Consider the following 27,666-nt stretch of genomic DNA (forward strand, 5'->3'; position numbering starts at 1 on the left):
GCTATAAAATATGATTTTTTGTGTGTATAAAATTATTTTTTTCTTGCTATATCATGAAATTCATTTTTTTAAAGATTTTTATTTATTTGACAGACAGAGATCACAAGTAGGCAGAGAGGCAGGCAGAGAGAGAGGAGGAAGTAGGCTCCCTGCTGAGCAGAGAGCTCCATCCCAGGACCTTGAGATCATGACCTGAGCCGAAAGCAGAGGCTTTAACCCACTGGGACACCCAAGCGCCCCATGAAATTCATTTCTGAAGATAAAACATAACAGAACTAAAATCATTTTTTCCAATCAGTGAAAATATTCTTATGGGAGTTTTGTTATAACTCTTACACAAAATTCTATGTAGAATAAAATCATAACTGGATTATTTCCAAGCAAGTACAGTTGTTGGAAACCAACAGAAACTGCTTATCATATGGATTCACCTATAAGACAGGAATTAAAAGATAATACTAAAAATAAAGGGGCGCCTGGGTGGCTCAGTGGGTTAAGCCTCTGCCTCCAGCTCAGGTCATGATCTCAGTGTTCTGGAATCGAGTCCCACATTGGGCTCTCTGCTCTGCGGGTAGCCTGCTTCCTCCTCTTTCTCTCTCTGCCTGCCTCTCTGCCTGCTTGTGATCTCTCTCTGTCAAATAAATAAAATCTTAAAAAAAAAAAGCCCATTTAACAATTTTTCTCCTTTGCTTCCTAAAGCCTAGGCCTAAATAGCTGGAATACTAAATTGAATGTAGTGATCTTAGCCATGACTGTAACTAAGAGACTGATTTTATTAGCAACAAGTACAGATCTATTACTAGCTCTACACTGGCAAATTAACACCAAATATTGTATTTATAGAAATTAGATCACCATTCCAATGATTTATTCACAAAATTTTATCACCGATTTATTTTATAAATATACCATATTTCAATATGCCTAGTTATATGTATTTTTTAGGGGGGAGGGGCAGAGGCAGAGGGAGAAACTCCCAAGCAGGCAGGCTCTATTGTGGGACTCAGTCTCACAAACCTGAGGATCATGACCTGAGCCAAAATCAAGGGTCAAACATTTAACTGACTGAGCCCGCCCAGGTGCCCCAATACGCCTAGTTACATATATGTTATATATATAACATATGTATATATATAATACATAATATACATGTGTATATTATGTATTATATATATATTATGTATTATATATATAATTTTAGTTCTACTTTTCTCATAATGGGAATTGTTTTTGTTGCTATCCCATGGACAATATTTGACACTAGAAAGGCAGTTAAAATTTTTGTCTATAGCAGTACAACAGAAATGACAAAAGATCAAATAATTAAGCTTTCAGCACAAACGGGGGTTACTTATGGTGGTGTTTTGTTTGTTTATTTTTGGAATTTAAAATGCTAACCTGACCTCATACATAAAAATTTCATATATGAACTACAATTAGCAAAACAATTAGGTCTACTTCTTTAAAAATAACACTTGGACATCACAGCCACATTACACTGCATGAAGGAAGTCAGTTGCATAGTATTTCAAAACGGGATACACAATATACTTTTCAAGGTTCCTAAAATAATTAGTTTTTCCTTGTGCTCTTGCAAATTACCACCAGGATTATAAAATGTTACCAAAAATGTATCCTTGTTCATATACTATTTTCAGGTTAGAATAATTTTTTTAAGATAATTTTAAACTTCAAATAATATCTGCCTAGAGATGACTCTATAAAACTCTGATCCACTGTAAAGGATAAAAGCAGACTGACCTTAAAGTTTTATAGCTTTAAATCACAACAGCAGAGTATATTATTACAACGTATTATTTACCTACCAATCTGAGTTGCTACAAATACTATATTTAGTTTCTTCTACAGATCCTAAAAGCAACTAAACACACTCACCTATACTTGACATTCCTGAATCATAGTGAAATCAGATGATAAACTAATGAATGTTTTCAGGACTGCAAAGACTATTTCAGCCAGTACTGTCTATCAATTTAGTTAATTTTCAGAGAATTTTTTGACTGCAAATGAACTTCGCTATTTGGCTCTTTCAATAAGAAAGGAAACTTGTGGGATGCCTGGGTGACTCAGTAGTTAAGCACTGCCTTCAGCTCAGGTCATGATCTCAGGGTGTTGGGATGGAGCCCCACATCCAGCTCCTGCTCAGTGGGGAGTTTGCTTCTTCCTCTGCCCCTCCCTCAGCTCATGCTCTCTTGCATGTTCTCTCTCTCTCTTGCTCTCAAATAAATAATCTTTTATTTATTTAATTTAATCTTTAATAAATCTAATTTATTTAATCTTTTTTTTTCAAAAGAAAGAAAAAAAAGACAGGAAACTGGTATCAAGCAGTTATACAGATTACAGTCTCAATAAGTTGTGAGGATTTTCAATTATAAATTTTCTTTAAATCTATTAGTAACTTTGGAGGGAAAAGAACAACAGCAGACATAAGTATAACTATTTAACACATTGTTGTTTTTAAGATTTTGTTTATTTTGACAGAAAGAGAGAGCATGCGCAGTGCACAAGCATGGGGAGCAGCAGAGGGAGAGGGAGAAGCAGACTTTCCGCCAAGCAGGGAGCCCGATGTGGGGCTCGATCTCAGGATCCTGGGATCATGACCTGAGTCAAAGGCAGACACCGAACTGACTGAGCCACCCAGATGCCCCTACTCAACCCATTCTTGATGGGAAAACATAAGAGATGAGTAAAGAAAGGAACATTGAGAGCAGATACACAATATGTACTATCTTTCAAAGAGTAGACTAACAGACAAAACCCTAAATCTCTTTACTTCAATTTTATAGGATACAAATTATCTTCTCTAAAATACAGTCCAATCTTTTATTTAGTGCTATAAATATTAACAAGTCAATTTTTAAAATAAAACTTGCTTGTACAAAAGCAAGTATTTATTTTTATTTTACTTCATTGTATAAAATAAATGAGTAATTCTAAATTTAAAGTATTCCTTATTATACAATCTACACAAAGTATCCTAGTGGTGCAAAATTAGCCTCATTTCATTCTCAAGTATCTTTAGGGGCTGCCTGGGTGGCTCAGTTGGTTAAGCATCTGGCTCTTGGTTTCAGCTCAGGTCATATCTCATGGTTATGGGACTAAGCCCCACTTCCGGCTCTGCACTCAGAGTGGAATCTGCTTCAGATTCTCTCTTCCTCTCCCTCCCACTTGTGCTTGCTCACTCCCTCTCAAATAAAATTTTTTAAAAAGTATATTTAGATTGGTATATCAAAGGCTCTGTCATAAATCCCATGGCAAACAGTGAAATAGGAGAAAATGACTTCATATTTTTACTCTGAACTAAGCTCTGCTAAGATATTGGAGAGTTCTGCAAGAATGCGAAGATGAGATTCAGATAGCTCTAAAATGTTCAAGGCTGCTATGTCCATGATTTTGTCCATGGCTTTGTGCTAAGAAGAGAAAGAACTTTCTTGTAGTCTCTTTCACAAACTTAGTTTAAGAAGCATATGTTTAAGATGTTAATATCCATCCTTAAAATAAATAAGTGACCTGCTTCCTAAACCCTTGACAGCTGCCCACCAACAAAAACGGACCTAATAAAGGTAAATGCGTAGTTACTGCTTAGTCCAGTCAGATTCTGCAGTCAGTGCCCTGACTGACAAAGTAAGCTAATAATATGTTGTTCTGAGGGAATACAACTTCATAAAAAGTCAAGCCTTTAACTTCTTACTTTACTGATGTGAAACTGACTTTGAAAAAAATAATCAATATGCTCCCACAAATGTATCAAAATACTCTATTTTAAAAGTTCTGATGGCCAGAATATATAAAGAATTCTTACAAGTGAACAAAAAGACAATCCAATTTAAACACTGGTACAGGACTTGTATATACAAATGGCAAATAAAAAAAATAGCCAATAATGAAAAGATGCTCATTATCATTAGTCATTAAAGAAATTCAAGTAAAAACCATAGTGACATACCACTTCATCCCACTAATCAAAAAATTCAAAAAATATTAAGTGATGGTGAGAATGTGGACAAACTAGAATCCTTATATATTGCTGGTAAGTATGCAAAATGGTGCAGGTGATGTAAAAAGCGATTTGGCAGTTCCTCAAAAAGTTAAACAATTGTCATATATATGACTCAGCAATTCTACTCCTTGGTATATACCCAAAAGAATTTAAAATAGGGACTTGAACAGGTGCCCATACATCAATATTTATTGATTATTACTATTCATATTTTCATATTATTCATCAATATTTTCATCATTATTCATTTTCATCAATTATTTCAATTTTATCAATTATTCATCAACATATTCTTATTATTATTCATATAAACTCAAGCATCTATCAACAGATGAATGGATAAACAAAATGTAGTATATACATACAATGGAATGTAGAGTAATAAAAAGCAATGATTAGAAAAATCAGCCTCATCTCTTTCTAAAGTATATTTAAGACAGGTATATCAAAAGCTCTATTATAAATCTCAACATACTACGCTATGGTTGTACCTTGGAAAATGTACTAAATGAAATAAGCAACACACAAAAGGAAAAACGCAGTATGATTCCACTTATATGAAATATTTAGAATATGTGAATTCACAGAGACAAAAAGCAGATTAGAGGTTACCAGGTGATGGAGGGGAAAAAGGGAATGTACCATTACTACCTAACGGGTATAGAGTTTCTGTCTGGGGTAAAGAAAAGGTTTTGGGAATAGTGGTGATAGTGGTATGACACTGTGAATGCAATTAATGCCATTGAATTATACACTTAAAATGGCTAAAACAGAAAATATTATATATATTTTAATGCCCCCCTCCCTGGAATGCTGGTGACCATTTTGAGCACCTAGGCTTAATTCTAAATATGCCGCCTTAGTATGTCTCACAGATATTTTTAACTAGGTGATGTGGAAACATTTTTTAACTCTGAACTTCCATTTCTCCTCAATGATAAAAGAATAGGATCACCTACCCTTATAGAATGGTTCTGAGGAATAAAATAAATAAGAAAACAGATGTGGGTGCTGTTATACAGCTCAAGTAATGGAAAATGCCCAATAAATAACTGTTCCATTCTCATCCCTTCAACCCACCTACTGAAACAGGAGAAACTCCAGATTATGTTTTGTTGTCAGGGAGCGACCTAGAAGAAGTACATTTCTTACTCACTTAGGTCATAGAATTGATAGAAATAACAGAACAAAGGCCCAAAGATGATTATGTTTTACTTTTCCTGGTATATTAGAATACAATCGAAGCAAGCTATAAATAAGTAGACATTTTATGATGTTGATGTATAGTGAAGGCTCAGATCCTTTTAGAATCACAAACAGGTTAAAATACTTGTGAATAAAGTAATTAATTAGCTTACTCACTTTTTCTATACCAAGTAGATTCATGGAATAAGGCACAAGCTATTTAGGCAGGAAATCATGGTCAAATTAAATAATACTCTGTGATAAGCTTGTTATACGTGGCAGAAGTAGAACTGATGGGAATAAAGCCACATATAACGAGTAAAATATTTACTATTACTAATGGGGATTATGAATTAATTTGCTTTGTACTCAAGGTACCAAATTAGCTACAAACTATGCATGTACCTCATATTCAAAAAAGGAAGAGAAAGGACATTAATGAGCTGAATAATAGAGTGCTGAACCTAAGAGTCTAGACATTCCTCATCCTAAAGCACCTCACAGCATCTACAAGAATTAGAAAGATTAGGTTAAAAGTTACTACAAAATAGGGGTGTCTGGGTGGTTCAGTAGATTAAGCGTCTATAGGCTCAGGTCATGATCTTAGGGTCCTGGGGTGGAGTCTCCGTATTGGGTTCCCTGCTTCTCCCTCTTCCTGCCCCTCCCTCTGCTTGTGCTTTCTTGCTTGAGCTCTCTCAAATAAATAAAATCTTAAAAAAAAAAGTTAGTATAAAATAGTCTTAACTGATAAATCGTTTAAAATGAAAAAATTTAATCCTTACCATATTTAAACATCAATTTAAATAATGTCTTTTATATACAAATCTATATTTAACCCTTCAAGACTCATATATAATTAACTCTATTTAAGGGTTATAATCTTTCATATACTCCAAACAAAACACATGAACTACTGTCAGGGCTGCTAAAGGACATACATTAACCACCATAATACTCAATAATTTTGCATCATAAACTCTATACTCAATGAGGGACGCAAAAATCTCTTTTTTGTCCTTAATAAAGTAGCAACTCAAGAAAAAAATGAGATGCATCAAAAGACTTAATACATAGGACCATGTCATGCTTCACTCACTCACCTAAAAATTGTTTTTTCTGTCAGGCAATATACTAGCTAGATGGTCTTGTGCAACACCAGTTAACATTACTAAAGCTCAGGTTCTTCTTGTTTAACAAGGATAACAACACTCTTCCAGGAGTGACTGATACGCATATAAAGAACTTAGCACAGTGCCTGGACAGCAAATGCTCAAATGCTAGTTATAGATACAGTAAGTTCAAGTCAGATAAAACAAGAAGCTGAACTGTGTACAGAACTTGGTAGTTACTGATATTTCAGATGCAAAGGAGATAAAGGAAGTAGTTAAGAGTGGCCTCAGGGAGTTCATATCCACAGTATATAAAAAAGTGATACAATTCAACACCAAAAAACCCCCAAATAATTCAATTAAAAATCGGTGGGGGGGCGCCTGGGTGGCTCAGTGGGTTAAGGCCTCTGCCTTCAGCTCAGGTCGTGATCCCAGGGTTCTGGGATCGAGCCCCGCATCGGGCTCTCTGCTCGGCGGGGAGCCTGCTTCCCTTCCTCTCTCTCTCTGCGTGCCTCTCTGCCTACTTGTGATCTCTATCAAATAAATTAAAAAAAAAAAATGGGTAGAGGGCCTGACTAGAAATTTTCCAAAGAACACATACACACAGATGGCAAACAGACATGTTAAAAAATACTCAAGGCGGGGGTGCCTGAGTGACTCAGCAGGTTAAGCCTCTGCCTTTGGCTCAGGTCATGGTCTCAGGGTCCTGGGATTGAGCCCTGCATTGGGCTCTCTGCTCCGCAGGGAGCCTGTTTCCCTCCTCTGTCTCTCTGCCTGTCTCTCTGCCTACTTGTGATCTCTGTCAAATAAATAAATAAAATCTTAAAAAAAAAAAAAAAAACACTCAAGGGGTGCCTAGGCCTCTAACTCTTGATCTTGGCTCAGGTCATGATCTCATAGGTTGTGAGATCAAGCCCCGAATCAAGGCTCCCTGCTTTGCAAGGGATCTGCTTGAGGTTCTTGCCCATGTCTCTCTTTGATCCTCCCCTGACTCATGCATGCACATGCTCTCTAAAAGTAAATAAATAATTCTTTTAAAAAGAATGCTCAACTGCTGGGGCACCTGGGTGGCTCAGTTGGTTAAGCGCCTGACTCTTGATCTCAGCTCAGGCCTTGATCTCAGGGTAATGAGTTCAAGCCCCATGATGGGCTCCATACTGGACATGGAGCCTACTTAAAAAAAAAAAAAAAGCTCCATATCACTATTAATCAGGGAAATGCAAATCAAAACCTTGCACCTGTCAGGATGGCAACAATCAAAAAGATTAAAAAAAAAAGTGTTGGTGAGGATGTGGAGAAAAAAGAACCCTTGTATACTATTGATAGGAATGTTAACTGGTGTAGCCACTGTGGAAAACAGTATGGAAGTTCCTCAAAAAATTAAAAACAGAAATACCATATGATCTAATAATTCCTGTACTGCATATCTACCCCGAAAACAAAAACATAAATTAACAAAGATATATGCACCCCACCCCTATGTTTATTGCAGCATTATTTACAATAGCCAAGATATGGAAGCAATCCAAGTGTCCATCAATAGCAAGTCAATTTATTCAACTAAATGAGCGAAGACACACATACATACATATACAATGGAATATTAGATAGCCATAAAAAGGATGAGATCTTGACATTTGTGACAACATGGGTTAGACAAACTACCATATGATTTCACTTATATGTGGAACCTAAAAAACAAGTGAACAAATAAACAAAAAGGAGAATCAGACCTAAGTATGGAGAGCAAACTGATGGTCAATGGAGGGGAGAGGGGTGAGGGATGGGCCCAATGGGTGAAGGGGAGTAGAGGATACAGCCTTCCGGTTATGGAATGAATTAAGTAACAAATGCAAAGGCACAGCATAGGGAATATAGTCAATTGTATTGTAATAGCATTGTAGGGTGACAGATGGTAGCTATACTTGTGGTGAGCATAAGTACAGAGAGAGATACTGAATCACTATGTCACATAGCAAAAGTACAGAGAGATACTGAATCACTATGTCTTTTTTTTTTTTTTTTTTTTAAAGTAAGCTTTATGCCCAGTGTGGGGCTTGAACTCATTACCCTGAGATCAAGGGTCAATCGTATGCTCTACTGACTGAACCAGCCAGGAAACCTGAAACTAATGTAGCACTGTGTGCCAACTATGCTCCCTGCCACACACCAAAAAAAAAAAAAAAAAAAAAAAAAAAAAAGCAGCCTCAGGTTAGGTTTCTTATTAGAACAGAGGAGGGAGTGGAGCTAAAGACCATAAGAAGACTTTTTTTTTTCTGGATATATTTTAATTTTTTAAAAATAATAATTATTTTTTATTATGTTAGTCACCATATAGTACATCACTAGTTTTCGATGTAGTGTTCCATGATTCACTGTTTGTGTATAACCGCTATGGCCTGGCAACTCTATTTACCCCAATGATACAGATGTAGTGAAAAGAAGGGCCATATGTTCACAGCAGCTATGTCCACAATAGCCAAACTGAGAAAAGAGCTGAGATGCCCTTCAACAGATGAATGGATAAAGACATGGTCCATATACACAATGGAATATTACTCAGTCATTAGAAAGAATAAATACCCAACTTTTCATCAACATGGATGGGACTGGAGATTATGCTGAGTGAAATAAGTCAAGCAGAGGAAGTCAATTACCATATGGTTTCACTTACTTGTGGAACATACAGAATAGCATTTAAGAAGACTTTTAACCAATTGAAGACTTAGCTGGGATTTTAAATTTACCTGCGGACAATGCCAATCTATATTTGCCTGTGTGATTTTTTGCCCAGGAACACTCAGCTGACCCAGGCTGTCAAATGACCAATTTCCATATGCACTATAAAGTGATTAGGTATAAAAATTAAGGTACAGAAAGAATTTTCCCAAGAAAACCAAATTGGAATGTGTACATGTAACTGAATGAGGCGAACTTCAATTATTCCTAAGCAGCTGACTAGAGTTAACTAGGTACTTTCAATTTTGCAAATTCTAACACGTGTTGTTGAGCCACATCACTTAGATGGATTTTACACTGTATGCTTACAAAGGGAAAAGGGAAGGATTAAAGAGAAAATTGTATCAATAGGGTATCATTAGCCAATCTGATAAATACATAATAATTATTATTACAATTATTACAATGATACATTTTAAAAATCACTTACCCATTTTGAAAAGAACTGTTTTGTGTTTCTGAATCATCACTATCACTGATGATAATAGTTTCTCCATCGACACTGCTGATGTGTCCATTAGCAAAGCCATTTTGATGTGATGGAGGGAGGACTTCCAAAATCCTACACTGTAACCTGAAAGAAAAGGATACATTAAAAAATGGAAATTATTTGATATTTTATAATCAAATATTTCAGAACAATCTAATTATTCTGAACTGAAAAGATATTTTGTTTTGTAGAAACTATGACTCATTGATGTAACCAAATTAATAGAAAATCTATAACATCCAATTTAAGCAAAGGTTAGCTATAGTTTAAAATAATACGAAGGTCAATTTATCAAAATTCTTAGCAATTACATTCTTTTTAAAAAAAGATCTTATTATTTATTTGTTAGAGAGAGAGAGGGAGAGAAACGGAGAGAGGCAGGCAGGAAGAGGGAGAAGTAGGCTTCCTGCTGACCAAGGTGCACAATGTGGAACTCAATCTCAGAATCCTGGGGCATCATGCCCTGAGCCGAAGGCAGATGCTCAACCCACTGAACTACCCAGGTGTCCCAGCAAGTATATACTTAACTAAAGTTACTGCTTAGAAAATAAAACACTGACATAATATGTCATTATACAGACTGGATCTTACAGTTTTTCAAAGCACCCAACATTTTAAATTCTGGAATTCTCCTGATCATAACCTTTTTTATTTTCACCGTAGCTTTTGTTGGCATTTCTGATCTCTATAGAACTTCCTATTCACTAGTTCTATTGCCTCTATTTTTTTTTACTAACATATAATGTATTATTGGTTTCAGAGGTACAGATCTGTGATTCATCAGTGTTATATCATATCCAATGCTCATTACATCACATTCCCTCCTTAATAACCATCACAAGTTACCCTTCCCTCCATCCTCCTCCCCTCCAGCAACCCTTAGTTTGTTTCCTGTAGTTAAGAGTCTCTTATAGTTTGTCTCCCTCTCTGGTTTCCTCTTATTTTATTTTTTCCTCTCTTTCTCTATGATCCTGTTTTTGTTTCTTAAATTCCCCACATCAGTGAGACCACATGATAATTGCCTTTCTCTGACTGACTTATTTTGCTTAGCATAATACTTTCTAGTTCCATGTTGGTACAAATGGCAAGATTTCTTTCTTTTTTGATGGCTGAGTAATATTCCATTGTTATATACACACCCCATTTTCTTTATCCATTCATCTGTCAATGGACATCTGGACTCTTTCCATAGTTTGGCTATTGTGAACATTGCTGCTATAAACATTGGGGTGCAGGTGCCCCTTCAGATCACTACATTTGTTTCTTTGGGGTAAATACCCAATAGTATAATTGCTGGGTCATAGGGTAACTCTATTTTCAACTTTTTTTGGGTAACCTCCATACTGTTTTCCATAGTGGCTGCACCAGATTGCATTCCCCACTAATAGTGTAGGAGGTTCCCCTTTCTCTGCATCCTCGCCAGCATCTATGGTTTCCAGACTTGTTAATTTTAGCTATTCTGACTGGTGTGAGGTGGTATCTCATTGTGGTTTTGATTTGTATTTCCCTGATGCTAAGTGATGTGGAACACTTTTTCATGTGTCTGTTGGCCATCTGGACGTCGTCTTTGGAGAAATGTCTGTTCATGTCTTCTGCCCATTTCTTTATTGCCTCTATTTTGAATTCCTTAACCTCTGCCCACTCTATCTGGATTTTATGGGCAATTCTAGACATATTCACAACTGAAATACTTCTCAATCCCATTTTTACTATGCCAATTTGCAACCAATAATGAAAATGTAGTATATCCATATAATGGAATATTATTCAGCACAAAAATTAAAATGAAGTATAGATGAACTTTGAACACATTATGCTAAATGAAAGAAACCAGACATACAAGGCCACATAGTGTATGACTCCATTCATAGGGAATATTCAGTAAAGGCAAATCCATAGACAGAAAGTGGGTAAGTGGTTGCCAAGATCTTGGGGGCAGGGAAGGGAAAAGGGTGAGAGAAAACAACTTAGGCAATCCAAGGGGAGGTTTTATTACTAAGAATATCTTAAGTACATATATACCTACACTTACCAATGGGGTAAATCCCTTTTCTGAGAAAAAGAGATTCAAGATTAGACAATTTGCTCACTATTTATCATTCATTTGGTCATCCTACAAACCATAAACAAGTTTTGATATATTGTGGGCATTCATAAACTGCCCATCTAGTCACCATCCCCATTCTCCTAGGAACTTCATTCTTCCTTTACCCCACACCTCCCTCCACACGGCAACTAAGTAGAGCTGTCATGGTCCCACAAGGTCCTGGCCAGAGGTAGTCGATACTGGGTGGGCACCTTTTTGCTGAGCCAATACATTTTTTCCAAGACTTTATTTATTTATTTATTTTAAAGATTTATTTACTTTTAGAGAGAGGGAGAGTGAGTGAGAGCACATGTGCACAAGGCGGGGTACGCAGAGGGAGAGGGGAGAGAGAATCTCAAGCAGACTCCCCACTGAGCATGAAGTCCAACATGGTGCTTGATCTCACAACCCATGAGATCATGACCTGAGCCAAAATCAAGAGACAGACACTTAACCAACTAAGCCACTCACGAGTCTCACTCTTTTCCAAGATTTAAAAATTTGGAATCTAGAAAGCAAAAATCAGTCCCTTTCCCATTACGGAATTTATAATATATAAAGTTCTGGTGCTGTTGGAGGCCGTGTTTCCTGCCCTGAGAAGCAGGTAACTGTGCAGTGAGAAGATGAAGCTAGGACGCCTGGGTGGTTCAGTCATTAGCCGTCTCCCTTCAGCTTGGGTCATGATCCCAGGGTTCTGGGACTGAGGCCCACAGTGGGCTCCTAGTACAGTGGGAAGCCTGCTTCTCCCTCACCCACTCTCCCCTGCTTGTGTTCCCTGTCTCTGTCAAATAAATAAATAAAATCTTTAAAAAAAAAAAAAGAAGATAAAGCCAACAAGAGAGGAGAGATGGCAAAGGTACTAGAGGCAATCAATTCTCTTATTTCTGTTTTTCCTCAGACTTAAGCTGGGCTTTGCTCATCTAAGGTTTAGCTATTTAATCTTTCCTTTGATTCAATAAACTGATAAGTGACCCTTTGCCCCTGTTTTTTTAAATTAATTTTTGTCACTTACAGCCAAAATAAAGAGAATCATACAATTCCAGAAAGACCAACAGTATATTCAGAGTGGACTCATTTTGGGAAGCTGGTGATTTTTTTTTTTTTAAGTTTTTTTTTTTTTTTCTTTTTTTTTTGACAGAGAGAGAATCACAAGTAGGCAGAGCAGCATGCAGAGGCGGGGTTGGGGAAGCAGGCTCCCCACGGGGCAGAGAGCCCGATGCGGGGCTTAATCTCAGGACCCTGAGGTCATGACCATAGCTGAGGGCGGAGGCTTAGCCCACTGAGCCACCCAGGCGCCCCGGAAAGCTGATGAATTTTTATAACATAATAGCACATATTTTCATTAGTGTACATTTTATCATGTGCTCATTAATTCTCCATTAGAAGAACATCTTTAGTATACCCTAAAATATCTAATAATGTTGCTGTTAGGCACAGAGGAAACCAGGACCAGGGATTTCCTGCTAGGAAATTTTTGCATCATTCCCAAATTGAAGAAATAATCGGTTTTACAGCACCCCAAAGTTTAAGAATCCTCAAAATGTAAACTATGTGGGTGAATCCAGCCCTCAAATCATCTTCTCTCTTTGCTCATTTTCCCTCATTCTGAGTGTTATATAGGTTCAATTAAAAGTATCATATGTGACTCCTTTACAACTTGCTCTTAAAGAATTGAGAACAAATGGAGAGGACTCAAATTACTAAAATGAGAAGTAAAGTGGGGGACATTACTAGTGATTTTACCAAAACTAAAAAAGACTATAAGAAAAGATTATGGACAATTGTTTATGCTGACAAATTGGATAGCTTAGATAAAATGGACAAATTCTTGAAAATACACAAACTACCAAAACTGACCCAGGAAGAAATAGAAAATCTGAATAGATTTGTAAGCAGTAAGAAGACTGAATCAGTAATCAAAAACTTTCCAAAAAAGAAAAGCCCAGGACCAGATAGCTTCATGGAAAATTCTATTAAACATTCAAAGAATTAATATCAACTCTCAAAATCTTCCAAAACACTGAGGAGGATATAACATGTCTTAACTTATTTTATAATACCAACATTACCCTGATACACAAACCAGACAAAGACATGGCAGAACATATAAAGAACACTTATTAACTCAACAAAAAAGAAGCCGATTCAAAAACAGGCAAAGGACCTAAATAGGTACAAACGGCAATAAGTACATGAAAAGATGTTTAGCCATCATTAATCTTAAGTAAAGGAAATACAAAATCAAAACTGCAATGAGATACCACTTTATACCAAGATGGCTATTATTAAAAGAACAAAACATGAGAAATAATGAGTGTTAGTGAGGATATGGAGAAACTAGAACCCTTGTGCATTGCTGGTGGGAATATAAAATGGGGTAGTTGCTGTGAAAATAGTGTGATGGTTCCTAAGAAAATTAAACACAGAATTATCACATGACCCAGCAATTCTATTTCTAGGTATATACCCAAAAGAATTGAAAACAGGAACTTGGGGTGCCTGGGTGGCTTAGTCGTTAAGCATCTGCCTTTGGCTCAGGTCATGATCTCAGTGTCCTAGGATAAAGTTCCGCATTGGGCTCCCTGCTCAGGGGGGAAGCCTGCTTCCCCCTCTCCCACTCCCCCTGCTTGTGTTCCCTCTCTCACTGTGTCTCTGTCAAATAAATAAATAAAATCTTAAAAAAAAAAAATAACAAACAGGAACTTAGCAGATACTTGTATACCAACCAAAAGGTGGAAAAAACTCAAATGTCTACCAATAGGTAAATGGGGAAACAAAATGTGAAATATTCAGCAGCCATGAAAAGTGATGAAATTCTGATACAGGCTACAATATGGATGAACCCTGAAAACATTATGTTCAGTGAAATAAGCCAAACAAGTAACAAATATTGTACAAACCCACTTATATTAAGTATCTAGAAAAGGAAAATTCATGGAGACAGAAAGTAGAATAAAGGTTACTAGAGTCTGCAGGGAGGGAGAAATGGGGAGTTATTGCTTAATGGGTACTGAGTTTCTGTTTGGAATGATGAAAAAGTTCTAGAAATAGTAGTGATGGTTACGTAACACCGTGAATATACTTATGACACCACCTTATACATTTAAAAATGATTACAATGGCAAATCTTATGTTTATTTTGCCTTTTTTTTTTTTAAGAATTCTTTTCTGTTCTAACAATAAAGCTTAAGAAGGCTCAATTATCAAGGCTAAATCAGTAGCAAACGTAAATTGTATAAAAAGAACTGCAGGCTGACTTTCACCATTGGATGGCAGAAATAATCCAGTGTTTCTAAAGAGGAACAACTACAGGAAATCCTATCAAAAATGTTAGGTAATTATGTAGCCTAATGATACAAAGATTCTGTAAACTTACAAAATATGCAAGGAATCAATCAAATGGACCCAGTTTTAAAAAATGTATTATTGAAGTATAGTTGACATGCAATGTTATTTTCATTTCAGGTGTACAACACAGTGATTCAACAATTCTGTACATTATGCAGTGTTCACCACGGTAAGTGTAGTCATCATCTGTTGCCATATAGTGCTATTACAACACGACTGACTCTATTCTCTATGCGCACTTTTCATTTCCGGACTTATTTATAACTGGAAGTTTGTATTTCTTAACCCCCTTCACCTCAAACAGACCCAGTTTTGAAGGGTCTGGGTATCATCCAGGGATGATTTGCTCAGAGCTCCCTTTGGTGATGAAGGAAGCTCTTCAGTGAACTTATGACAAGGTTCTTCAAGTTACATAAAGAGATGGTTTTTCACTGGCAGAGCCCAGGTGAGTTCTCCTAAGTTGTGATGGTGGTGGTGGTCATGAAGGAAAAACAAAGAAATGGGTCTGTGCCCGGCTCAGGTATGGCTGGTGTGGTGCTTGAAATGGTTCGACAGTCTACGGAAGGGAATAGTCTATGATCCCCAGTAGAGCCCACAGAGCTACAATAATTCAACAACTAATTTATTTAAAACCAACAGAAAAATAACATAGAAATATAATTCCCTGACACAATAAGGGAGAAGCAAACCAGTCCAGAGACATAATGAGAATGTAGGAAATGTTTTACATATAAATTATACTACTTATTACCAACACTATTAACTTTGCACAAACCACAGGTTTAGCATTTCTTGCTAATCTTATCAAGGCCAGGCGTCTTGCTAGTGCTAAGCTAAACTTCAGTTAACTATTCAAGATGTTAAGTCAACATTCTAATAGATTTCTAAATAAGTTATTAGTCTATGTCTTTCAAATCCACTTGCTACAATTTCTTGGTTCTAGTCCAAAGAAGGTGGGAATGTAAAAAAGCTTAAAGAATCATGAGTCCACAAATAGCTAGTGGGTCTTTTAGGGTACAGAAAGTTTCTAAATTAAAGTTATGCTCCATTATTTGAGGACAGAGCGGAGGCTGGCAATCAAAAGATGATCCTTATTATTAGAGTTTCTGTATGCCAGATAAGTACATGACTTATACGTGTTTCTGTCTTCATATCAACTCCACAAGTTATACATTTTCCAGAAGATGAAAATTTAGGGTCAGAAAAGTTAAATCATTTGCTCATGCCCATAGAATCAGTAATGATACAGTCAAAACTTTAGCTTTGACTCTGAAGCCCATGTATTTTCTAATCTTCCACTCCATTACTGGAACAGAAACACTGTACTGACCCAGGTGTATTTCAAAACTTTAAGCCCAGGCAGTCAAGAGGCTCCTAAGGTGCTAATGACTTAAAACAATTTTAAGAGTGAAAGCAAGTCTGTGGAACAGCAGTAAGCACAGAATGAGAACACAGCAGAAATTAGCCATAAATCTGTGACAGTGAGAATGTAAACAAGGAAATAGACTTTTATAAGAATATGGTATAGGGGCGCCTGGGTGGCTCAGTGGGTTAAGCCGCTGCCTTCAGCTCAGGTCATGATCCCAGGTCCTGGGTTCGAGCCCCGCATCGGGCTTTCTGCTCAGCAGGGAGCCTGCTTCCTCCTCTCTCTCTGCCTGCCTCTCTGCTTACTTGTGATTTCTCTCTGTCAAATAAATAAATAAAATCTTTAAAAAAAAAAAAAAGAATATGGTATATACCTCTTCTCCCAAAAAGTTGGGTCTTGTTTTATTTATTTTTTAAAAAGATTATTTATTTATCTGTCAGAGAGACAAAGAGCAAGTGAGCACAAGCAGTGAGAACAGCAGGCAGAGGGAGAAACAGCCTCGCCACTGAGCTGGGAGCCTGATGTGGGGGACTCAATCCCAGGACCCTGGGATCATAACTGAACCAAAGGCAGCCACTTAACTGACTGAGCCACCCAGGCACCCCTGGTTTTGTTTTGTTTTATTCATTCATTCATTCATTTAAAAGATTTTATTTATTTGAGAGAGAGAGCGAGAGAAAGCATCAGAAGGGAGAAGATCAGAGGGAGAAGCAGACTCCCTGTGGAGCAGAAAGCCCGAAGCGGGACCTGACCCCGGGATTCTGGGATCATGACCTGAGCTGAAGGCAGACGCTCAACCAATGGAGCTGCCCAGGTGCCCCCTGGTTTTGTTTTAAAAATAGTTTTAATAGGGGCACCTGGGTGGCTCAGTGGGTTAAAGCCTCTGCCTTCAGCTCAGGTCATGATCCCAGGGTCCTGGGATCGAGCCCCACATTGGGCTCTCTGTGCAAGCAGGGAGCCTGCTTCCCTCTCTCTGCCTGCCTCTCTGCCTACTTGTGATCTCTGTCTGCCAAATAAATTAAAAAAAAAAAAAAGTTTTAATAGTGTTTGATTTATATCTCAAAATACAAATTCATTAAAGCAAAATCATAAAACATTCTAGAATTGAAACATTTGCAGAGTTTTTACAAGTCATTTGGGGTAGAAGACAAATAGTCAACAGCAGAAGGAAAGAAGACTAGAAACTTGGGGAGACTTACCTGACATAACAGACTGTTTCTCTGTTTGCAACTCTAAAAATGGAATATGTTGAATTTGTGGCATACTTTATACCTGCTCCCCTGTGCTGCCTCATTAACCTTTTATTTTCTTGTAATACAGGTGTCAAGGACATTTATTTAAAAATGCTGTGCTTGGATACTTACTTCAACTTTATAGGTAGAAACAAAGTATATATGCTTAATTTGAAGTTCAGAGATTTAAAAAAAACAAACCTCAAATTAAGGTGGTTATGTGATACTTAAGTAGAGGAAAGTAGACCGACCACTCAACAAGTCTGCTATTTCAAAAAAGAAGACTGGGGGTGCTGGGTGGCTCAGTGGGTTAAAGCCTCTGCCTTCAGCTCAGGTCATGGTCCCGGCCCCACATCGGGCTCTCTGTTTGGCTGGGAGCCTGCTTCCCCACCACCCCACCTGCTTCTCTGCCTACTTGTGATCTCTGTCAAGTAAATAAATAAAATATTAAAAAAAAAAAGACTGAATTATGTTAATTACTTGTCAGTGGGAAGAAGTCAGAAAATGATGCTTTGCCAACTCCTCGCTTTTTAGACATACTGATCAGAGTAGTTCAAAGAGTGTTTCATTTTGAACTGTTCTGAGACTCTTTATGGATCAGAGAATCAGGTCTTATTTCTCTAATTGGCATCTGACCTACTGTAAACCTAAATATCATTAATAGGAATCATTAGATTCTTGGGGCACCCGGGTGGATCTGTGGGTTAGGAGTCAGGCTCCTGATCTCAGCTCGGGTCTCAATCTCATGGTCTCAAGTTCAAGCCCTGTGTTGAGTTCAAGCCCTGCTGGGTGTGGAGCTCACTTAAAAAAAAAAAAAAATCATTATATTCTTACTAAAGGCTAAATTTATTATTAAAAGATATATAGTTCAAGTGAAAATCTTTGGAAATAAAATCCTAGATATAAGATATATGGGTTAAATCCTACATATTTCTAATAAGTATCAAATACCTGGATATTATGAGCATGCTATTTAAGCTCTTTAGTATTCAAAATTATCATCTTAAAGCCCCAAGAGTTAGTCAGGCTTAAGTATAAATCAAATTTATTAAAGTTTCACCAAAATACTTTAAAATTCTAACTACTGTATTCAAATTAATAAGCATTTAAAGCATTTGTGTGCTTAGCTTTATATTAGCCTGGCATACTGACACCAACATGTAAAGAGACATGATAACCTTGTAAGAAGGCAAGACCAACATACGAAGATCAGAGACAAGTAAACACTAAATATAATAAAATGCCACCACAGACTTAGCAGCAAGTGACCTTTCATTTTGACATATAGTATTTTATTTATTTATTTATTTATTTATTTATTAGACAGAGAGAGAGAGAGAGAGAGAGAGAGAACAAGTAACCAGAGCAGCAGGCAGAGAGAGAGCGGGAAGCAGGCTTCCAGCTGAGCAGAGAGCTCGATGCGGGGCTCGATCCCAGGACCCTGAGATTATGACCTAAGCCGAAGGCAGAGGCTTAACCCACTGAGGCACCCAGGCGCCCCCTTATTTATTCATTTTTAAAGACTTAATTATTTATTTGGGAGAAAGAGTGAACATGAGCTCAAGACAGGGAGGGTCAGAGGGAAAGAATCTCAAGCTGACTTGGGGCTCAATTTCATGACCCTGAGATCGTGACCTGAGCCAAAACCAAGAGTCTGAAAACCAAGTGACTGAGCCACCCAGGCACCCCATCAACATTTAGTATTTCAGAATACTCAAATCAGCTGCAGTGTGAAGGACAGACATAGGAAGAGAAGCTTCTGGCCTTCCCTCTCTCTTGCTGCCATCCTGAACAATGAAAACAATGGTCACAGCCTCAGAATTGATGGAGCAGAAAACAGGAAAAAACCTGAGTTCCTGACAACTTTACGGATGTGCATCCCACCTTCCCTCCCCCCCGCACTGTAATGCAGGTACTTAATTTTACATGAAAAATTTTTATTTCCTTATGCCATTAAAATTCTTTCTGTCGTATGCACCCAAGTCAAATCCCAGCTGATAAGAAAAAACACTAAGCTATCTATTGGGGTACTAGATATTTTTAATAAAAACTGACCTGTCTACAAACATTTTATCTGTTAAATTTACTTTGCGTCACAGCACTGTATTTAAGACTTTCAAACTTGAAAGTAACTTTGTCACTGGGAATACAGAATTCAAGTCATATCTGTTTCAGAAAACTGAAAATATGAAGAAGGAAAGAAAATAAATATAACAACCTATGATTTGTGGGTGTGGTTATCAAAGAGCAATACGAGGGATCCTTGTAGTAATAGAAATGTTCTCTATCATGACTATATCAATGTCAATATTCTGGTTGGGATACAGTACTACAATTTTGCAAGGCAGTGCCACTGGGAGAAATTCTGTATTATTTTACAACTGCATGAGGATCTACAGTTATCTCAAAATAGAAAGTTTAATTTAAAAATACTAATGATAAACATTAGGAAATATTAACTCCAACTAAAAGCATTCATTTCACATCATGGGAAAAAATCAATAAAAGATACTAAAAAGCTACAGTAAATAATGACAGTGTAGCATTGGCAGAAAGACATACAGATTGCTGCTTGGTAAATTAATAATATGTTTATACTTAAAATATATATATATATATTTTTTAAAAAATATTTTATTTATTTATTTGACAGAGAGAGATCACAAGTAGACGGAGAGGAAGGCAGAGAGAGAGAGAGAGGGAAGCAGGCTTCTTGCTGAGCAGAGAGCCCGATGTGGGACTCGATCCCAGGACCCTGAGATCATGACCTGAGCCGAAGGCAGCGGCTTAACCCACTGAGCCACCCAGGCGCCCCTTAAAATATATTTTTAATAGTTAACATTTCCAAGTCCATATAACATTTATTTTAATAAGATTTGGTATTTTAAGAAAAGGGGGGAAAAACCAGTTTTCATCTTACAAAAGGATTCACAACCAGGTTTCATTATGTACTAATACCCTTTGGGAAATTCTAATGTGATTACACTTATTAAAAGTTAATACATATACAAAAAAAAAAAAAAAGAAAGAAAGACATACAGATCAATGGGAAAAAAAAGTCAGACCCAAGATTCCATTTATATTTATATTCTGGAAAGGGCAAAATTATAAGCACAGAAACTAGATCAGTGGTTGCCATATAGGCTAGGTTAGGAGCGGGGGGCAAGGACAGACTATAAGGAGGGGATGAAAGAACTTTTGGGGAATAGTAGAAATGTTCTATGTTTTATTGTGGTGGGTTACTTAACTGTCAGAAGTCACAACTATACATTTAAAAATAAATTTTATCATAAAATAAAGTAGTGCTTTAATAAAACTTTATTAGTTTAGACTACTTAGGATAAAGGCCTATCTGAATGTAAGTTATTCATTCTTCAGCTTAAAAAAAAACATTTATTGTTCTTTTAAAAATATTAATGCACATGAGAAAGGCTAATTGAAGTAGGTCTACTTGTTAGATCTCATTGAAGTATAGATTAGTCCTGTGATACTTATCAGAAGAAAGGTCAAAGAGTTCTGTGTAATGAGAAAACTGTGTCAAAGGAGACCTATTCTATAGGTTGTTTCTACCTCAACCATAATAAACATTATAAAAATTCACCTAAAAATCCATTCTTCATGAAAAAAAAGTTCAATATACGGTATCTCTCTTCTACCTCGAGTTAGTCAAATGAAAGTCAGATGGCTTCTGCACATCAAAATACAGTGCATAAAAGTAAGTAAGAATTAGCAAAGATTATTATATACACGACTATTAGATTAAGATGACAGAATTATACCAAGTACTTCTTGCACTCTCAAATTCTAGCTGGAATTTAAAGGAAATAACCTGAATATTTTTTTACTATCCTTAAGATCAATAACATTCTTTTAAAATAATTATTATTTATTTGTCAGAGAGAGAGAGAGAGAGCGAGCATGTAAAAGCAGGTGGAGAGGCAGAGAGAAAAGGAGGCTCCCTACTGAGCGAGGATCCGGCCAGACTCCATCCCATGACCCTGGGATCATGACCTGAGCTGAAGGCAGACGCTCGACTGACTGAGCCACCCAGGCGTCCCAGGTCAGTAATATTCTTAATATGGTAACAGTGAAAATCAACACACTGACTGACTTACTGGAAGCAGATGAAGATGCAAGCATACCTTCATAAAGATTAATAACTAAAAGGTAAAACACCAGCCCATTCTAATGACCAATGATAGCAAATTATTATCAGAGTGCTAAATTAATTTGGCATTACAGTATCTTTTATTTGTTCTTTTTTTAAAAAAGATTTTATTTATTTATTTGACACAGAGAGAGACAGCAAGAGAGGGAATACAAGCAGGGGGGGTGGGAGAGGGAGAAGCAGGTTTTCCGGTGAGCAGGAGGCCTGAGGTGGGGCTCGATCCCAGGACCCTGGGCTCATGACCTGAACTGAAGGCAGACACTTAATGACTGATTCCATTCATTCTATTTGAATGTTAGTGATATATTCGCTAACAAAATAAAACTCAACTATGTCTCTTTTAGCCCAACTTTTGCTGAGGAATTACTGACATACGTCACTATAGAAGTTTAAAGCATACAGCATGATTTGATGTACATATACTGTGAGTGATTATAATAGAGTCAGCTAATATCCATCACCTCATACAGATACAATAAAAAGAACAAAAAAAACTTCTCCTTGAGAACTCTTAGGATTTATATATTCACTTAACAGCTTTCCTGTATTTCATACAGCAGTATTAGCTACAATCACGTTGTACATTATATCCCTAGTACTTATTTATCTTGTAACAAGAAGTTTCTACCCTTTGACTACTTTCCTCCAATTCTCCCTCCCCTCTATGCCCCTTAGGGCATTTCTTACTCAATCCTTTGTCATTTATACTTATTTTACTTAACTTTGTCCTGCAAACTCTATCTCTATTACTTATGTTCTGCTTGAGAACAATAAGTACTAATTCTTTACTCATACTGGATTATCCTGTAGCATCCAACAGTGGTTTATGGAGAAATCATTGGATTTAATTGGCTAAAACAAAAAAATATAACTCAAGATGCTATTCCATCAAGTTTTTTTTCTTTTCTTTTTTTTTTAAACATTTAATTTTTTTATTTGACAGAGAGAGACAGTGAGAGAGAGAGGGAACACAAGCAGGGGGAGTGAGAGAGGGAGCAGGTTCCCTGCTGAGCAGGGAACCCGATGAGGGACTTGATCCCAGGACCCTGGGTTCATGACCTGAGTCGAAGGCAGATGCTTAAGGACTGAGCCACCCAGGCGTCCCAAGTTTTATTTTCTTTACAACACTGATGAGAATCTGAATTATCTTGTTGATTTGTGTGTTTCTTTCTCTTGCACTTGAACATAAGTCTCCAGTTCTTGCCTTAATCACTACCCTCTTTTCGAAACCTACAAGAGTAATAACCTAGCACACAATGCTTATTGAATGAACCATATAAAACTTGGCTTTGTTTTACACACAAAGTAGAGGACCTAGAATACGTAATATTCCCTACTACCTCCAAGAAAAAAGACATAACTAATTCCATTGTTCATTCTGGCAACTCTGCCAAAAGACAAAATCAATAAATAAAAATTACAGTCTTCCCCATGCTTGCAATCACCTTTTGATAGTTTTTTTTCTTAAGATTTTAATTTATTTGTCAGAGAGAGAGAGAGAGAGAGCACAAGCAGGGGGAGAGGCAGACATAGGGAGAAGCAGACTCCCCACTGAACAAGGAGCCTGATGCGGGACTCGATCCCAGGATCCTGGGATGATGACTTGAGCCAAAGGCAGCAGCTTAACCAATTGAGGCACACAGGCGTCCCTGCAGTCACCTTTTGTTGCTAGTAAATAGCATTCTTCAATCTTTGGGCAAAATATCTGAAAAGAAGATAGCTTAAACAGGTCAAAGTACAGAAGTAAAATAATTAAGGTACCCTGTGGGAGTGCCTGGGTGGCTCGGTTGGTTGAGCATCTGGCTATGGCTCAGGTTGATCTCGGGGTCCTGGGACTGAGCCCCTGGTCAGTAGGGAGTCTGCTTCTCCCTCTCCCTCTGCCCCTCTTCCCGACTTGTGCTCTCAGTCTGTCTCAAATAAATTAAAAGAAAAATCTTAAAAAAGAAAAATTAAGGTACCCTCTGATAGGAAAAATGATGAAGAATTTAAAGAAAAAGGGAACCTGTTTAAATACTGAGTTTTTTTCCCCTTTGAGTCAATGATCAAAAGATGATGCTGATTTTTGGACACTCAACCTTATGACCTGTATCACTGTCTCTTAGAACAAATGATCAAAAGATAATCTTTTTTTTTTTAAAGATTTTATTTATTTATTTGACAGAGAGAGAGATCACAAGCAGGCAGAGAGGCAGGCAGAGGGAGAGGAGGAAGCAGGCTCCCTGCTGAGCAGAGAGCCCGATGCGGGGCTCGATCCCAGGACCCTGAGATCATGACCTGAGCCGAAGGCAGCGGCTTAACCCACTGAGCCACCCAGGCGCCCCTCAAAAGATAATCTAACCACATATGTATAATCCTATCTTTCTTCACACTTAGACAAATTATAAAATGCTTATGTAAAGGGAAGAGTAAATAGTGGGTGTTGAATGAGTATATTCAACTATAATTTTTTAATCCTCCTTAACTGCTATCCTTTAATATATATATTTCTGAGTGTATTCTTCTCAAACAGAAGCAGTGATTCTGACAATGCCTTGTGCTTAGAAATCTCACTTGTGACCTTGATCAAATTTTAATTAATTAACCTAGCTGTCTGAGCTTCTCAACTGTAAAGTGAACAAATGAGCTCTTATTACAGAAGGTGTTGTAGTGTGCATATAGTAAGCTCTCAAAAGTTTACAGGTATTGGCATCATCTCCCTAAAATGGTATGTGGCGAACTCTGAAGAACAGTGACTAGGACATAAGAAAATTAAGGACTGACTTAAAAAAAGATGAATCATCACAGCTGGCAGACTCTTCACTCATCTCTGACAAGTACAGGAAGGATCTGACATTGACTGAGTGCTTCATGTGCCAGGTACTCTGCTGGCCTACTAACAAATGGTACCTACTGTGGCAGATAATTGCAGGTATGGCTCCCGTTGACTCACATCTCTTTGATTCCCTCCCACAGCAACTCCGGATTTGTTCATGTGACTTGCTCTGGTCAATGGAATACTAGTAAACACAAAGCATGCTGAGGCTTGCAGTGTGCTTGCACAGTGGAGCTTGCCCTCTCTTGCTGCTGGGAACCCTACTACTGCCTTGGGAACAAGTTTGAATTAGCTTCCTGTAGGATGAGAGGCCACATCAAAGTAGCCACCCCAGTCTGAGGCCCCAGACATGTGAGGAAGGCTATTCTAAAGTAGAGGACCTACGTAATCCAGCCCCAGACAGGACAGCCCAGACCATAAGAACATTCCAGCCAACCAACTGTGAGAATAATGTTTACTGATTTAGGCCACTAAATTTTGGGTCTGGTGTGGTATGCGTAGAAGCTCATACAACCACTATATGAATATAGATATTATTTCAGCTTTATAGATTATGAAAGAAGATTCCCAGAAACAATAGTCAGTTTGGCTCCACAGGCTTTTTCCACCCTCCCAAATCACTTTGGCATGCCAAACTCTGAGGTTCTAAACATAAAGGGGACCTCTGCGGATTTCATTCGATAAACCTTATTTAAAGCAGGAACCCTTCCCTCCCCTCAGGAGTCAGCACACTATGGCCTACAGGCCAGATCTAAATTACCTCCTGTTTTTTTTATATGTACGACCTGCAAGCTAAGAACAATTTATACATATCTAAGTGGCTTCAAATAAAAATTAGAAGACTACTCTGTGATATGTGAAAATAATAGGATATTCAAATTATAGTATTTATGAAGAAGGAACTACTAGAAAACAGCCATGCTCATTCATACGCTGTCTATGGCTGCTTTTGCACGCCAACAGCAGAGTTCGGTGGCTGTGACTGAATCCATATGAATTACACAGTCTGTAATATTTACTATCTGGCCCTTTATTTTAAAAAAAGTGTACCAAACTCTACCCAGAATTGTTCTCTTGGCATACGTTTTTAATTTAATCAAAGGATTCTGTCTGTCCTTTAGTGATGAATAGATTCTACTTGTACTTTTTTTTTTTTCTAAAGTAGGCTCTATACCCACTGTGGAGACAAATGTGGAGCCTGAACTCACAACCCTGAGATCAGGGGGTCAGGACACTTAACTGACTGAGTCATCCAGGCACCCCTCTATTTGCATTTTTACCATTCTTTTTCCTTTCACCAAAAATTATTTTAACTTATGTCATTTCTCCTATTTCTCCTTTAACTGTTAAGTTTGGATGGTCTCTGACTTTGTCTAAGATAGACAGATAACCCTATTTTAAAAACAGTAATTCAGAACCAGAGATCAAATGAATGCCACTTACATATCATACTACTGGTCTCCAAAACAGCATAGAAAATTAACAAACTACAATTTTATCTTGTTCTCAGAAAGATTCAAAGTATCTACAAGGTAAGTCATTCATCAAAAACTGATCTTATATTGGCCACAATATATTCCTACCTACCACGAAGTAGGTAGGAAAAGATGAAAGAGAGATTTTATTCGGAAGAGGCTCAAATTTCTCAGACCTGAACATGTAAACCATGTAGAAATGAACTTCCCTTTTATTTCTAACAGCGATCTCAGGACAGGAATAGCTACTCATAGTCTCCCTTCTTGTGATATTACCTGTAATATTCTCCTGCCACAGGGAACTAAGAACTTCAGAACTACTGTTCTACTTCACCATCCTGCTACTAACAAGTTCAATGAGATACAAATTGAAGCAAGCAAACATTTGATTTCCTTTTATGTTAGAAAAGAGGTGAACCTCAATTTACTTGCCAACTCCCCATTTTGATCATTTTTTCTCACCCCTGTCATAAGGACTGTAAGTGTTGGTGGAGATGCACCTGACTGTACTTGGTGTTAGTGCAAAGGATAAATAGGGAAGTTGCCACAGAGACTACCCTCACCCACAACTTTTAACATTCAAAGACTTTTGAAAGGCATTAGGCAGATGCTCCTAATGGCTAATGCAATTTGAAGTCCCTTAGAATACTGAAGAAAACGAGTTAAGTTTGTATGATCAGTCGAAATTTTACTGAACTATTTTGTTAAGGTGAACTATTTTGTTGAGCCCATACAGAAATACAACATAAGCTTTACAGATGATTTAAATTAAACTTGTTTAGAAAAAAAAATTCTTTTTCAGGGGTGTCTGGGGGGCTCAGTCAGTTAAGTGTCTGCCTTCAGCTCAGATCATGATCCCAGGGTCCTGGGATCCATCCTGCATCAGGCTCCCTGCTCAGCGAGGAGCCTGCTTCTCCCTCTGCCTGGCTCCTCCCACTTGTTCTTGCTCACCCTGACAAATAAATAATATCTTTTAAAAAATCATTTTCATTCATTTTTGTGATTATTTAGGGATTTTTAGAGTATAAAAAAGTTTCCCAGGATATCCTCCTAATTTACTTATGCAAGTAAATAAAGATTCTAAAATTTAACTGTTGAACTTGCAATGACAATCTAGGAATCAGCTTGTAAGTCTGGGTCTTTGGTACATACAAGAAACACAACATATATCTAAAGAAGGCGGTTTCCACTTTAACTTAGAATTCCAAAGAATAGTTGTCCCAAACAGCCCTTTTTTTTTGGTATTAAAAATTATATCAACATACTAGGCTCACTGAAAACAATTTGTGGATGTTGCTAAGGACTCTCTTTGGTTGAGAACCAGACATTTTTACCTTAAAAGATCAGTCGTGGGGCACCTGGCTGATTCAGTCAGTAGAGCATGCAATTCAGTCTCGGGGTTCAGTTCCAGCCCCATGTTGGGGGTGGAGCCTACTTTAAAAAAAAGTTCAGTAGTGTAAGCTGAGCTATAGAAAGCCTTCTTTCTGAAAAAGATTTGCAATACATGGGGAGCCAGGGTGGTTCTGTGAGTTAGGTGTCCAATTCTTGATTTCAGCTCTAGTTGTGATCCTGGATCCTGGGATTGAGCCCAGAGTCTAGCTCCCCACTCAGTGCAGAGTCTGCTTGAGATTCTCT

General features: G+C 37.5%; 1 protein-coding gene across 2 annotated transcripts in view; it reads right to left on the bottom strand.

Moving 5' to 3' along the window:
* BAZ1A (bromodomain adjacent to zinc finger domain 1A) overlaps nucleotides 1–27,666 on the bottom strand; it is a 99,298-nt gene that overhangs the window by 51,913 nt on the left and 19,719 nt on the right. For both annotated transcript variants that reach the window (XM_047737137.1, XM_047737136.1), the window contains one exon: nucleotides 9,485–9,628. In XM_047737137.1, coding sequence (XP_047593093.1) covers nucleotides 9,485–9,628 — 144 coding nt within the window. The remainder of the gene's footprint in view (nucleotides 1–9,484; nucleotides 9,629–27,666) is intronic.

Source organism: Lutra lutra, chromosome 7 (genome assembly GCF_902655055.1).
Source record: "Lutra lutra chromosome 7, mLutLut1.2, whole genome shotgun sequence".
NCBI classification, from domain to species: domain Eukaryota; kingdom Metazoa; phylum Chordata; class Mammalia; order Carnivora; family Mustelidae; genus Lutra; species Lutra lutra.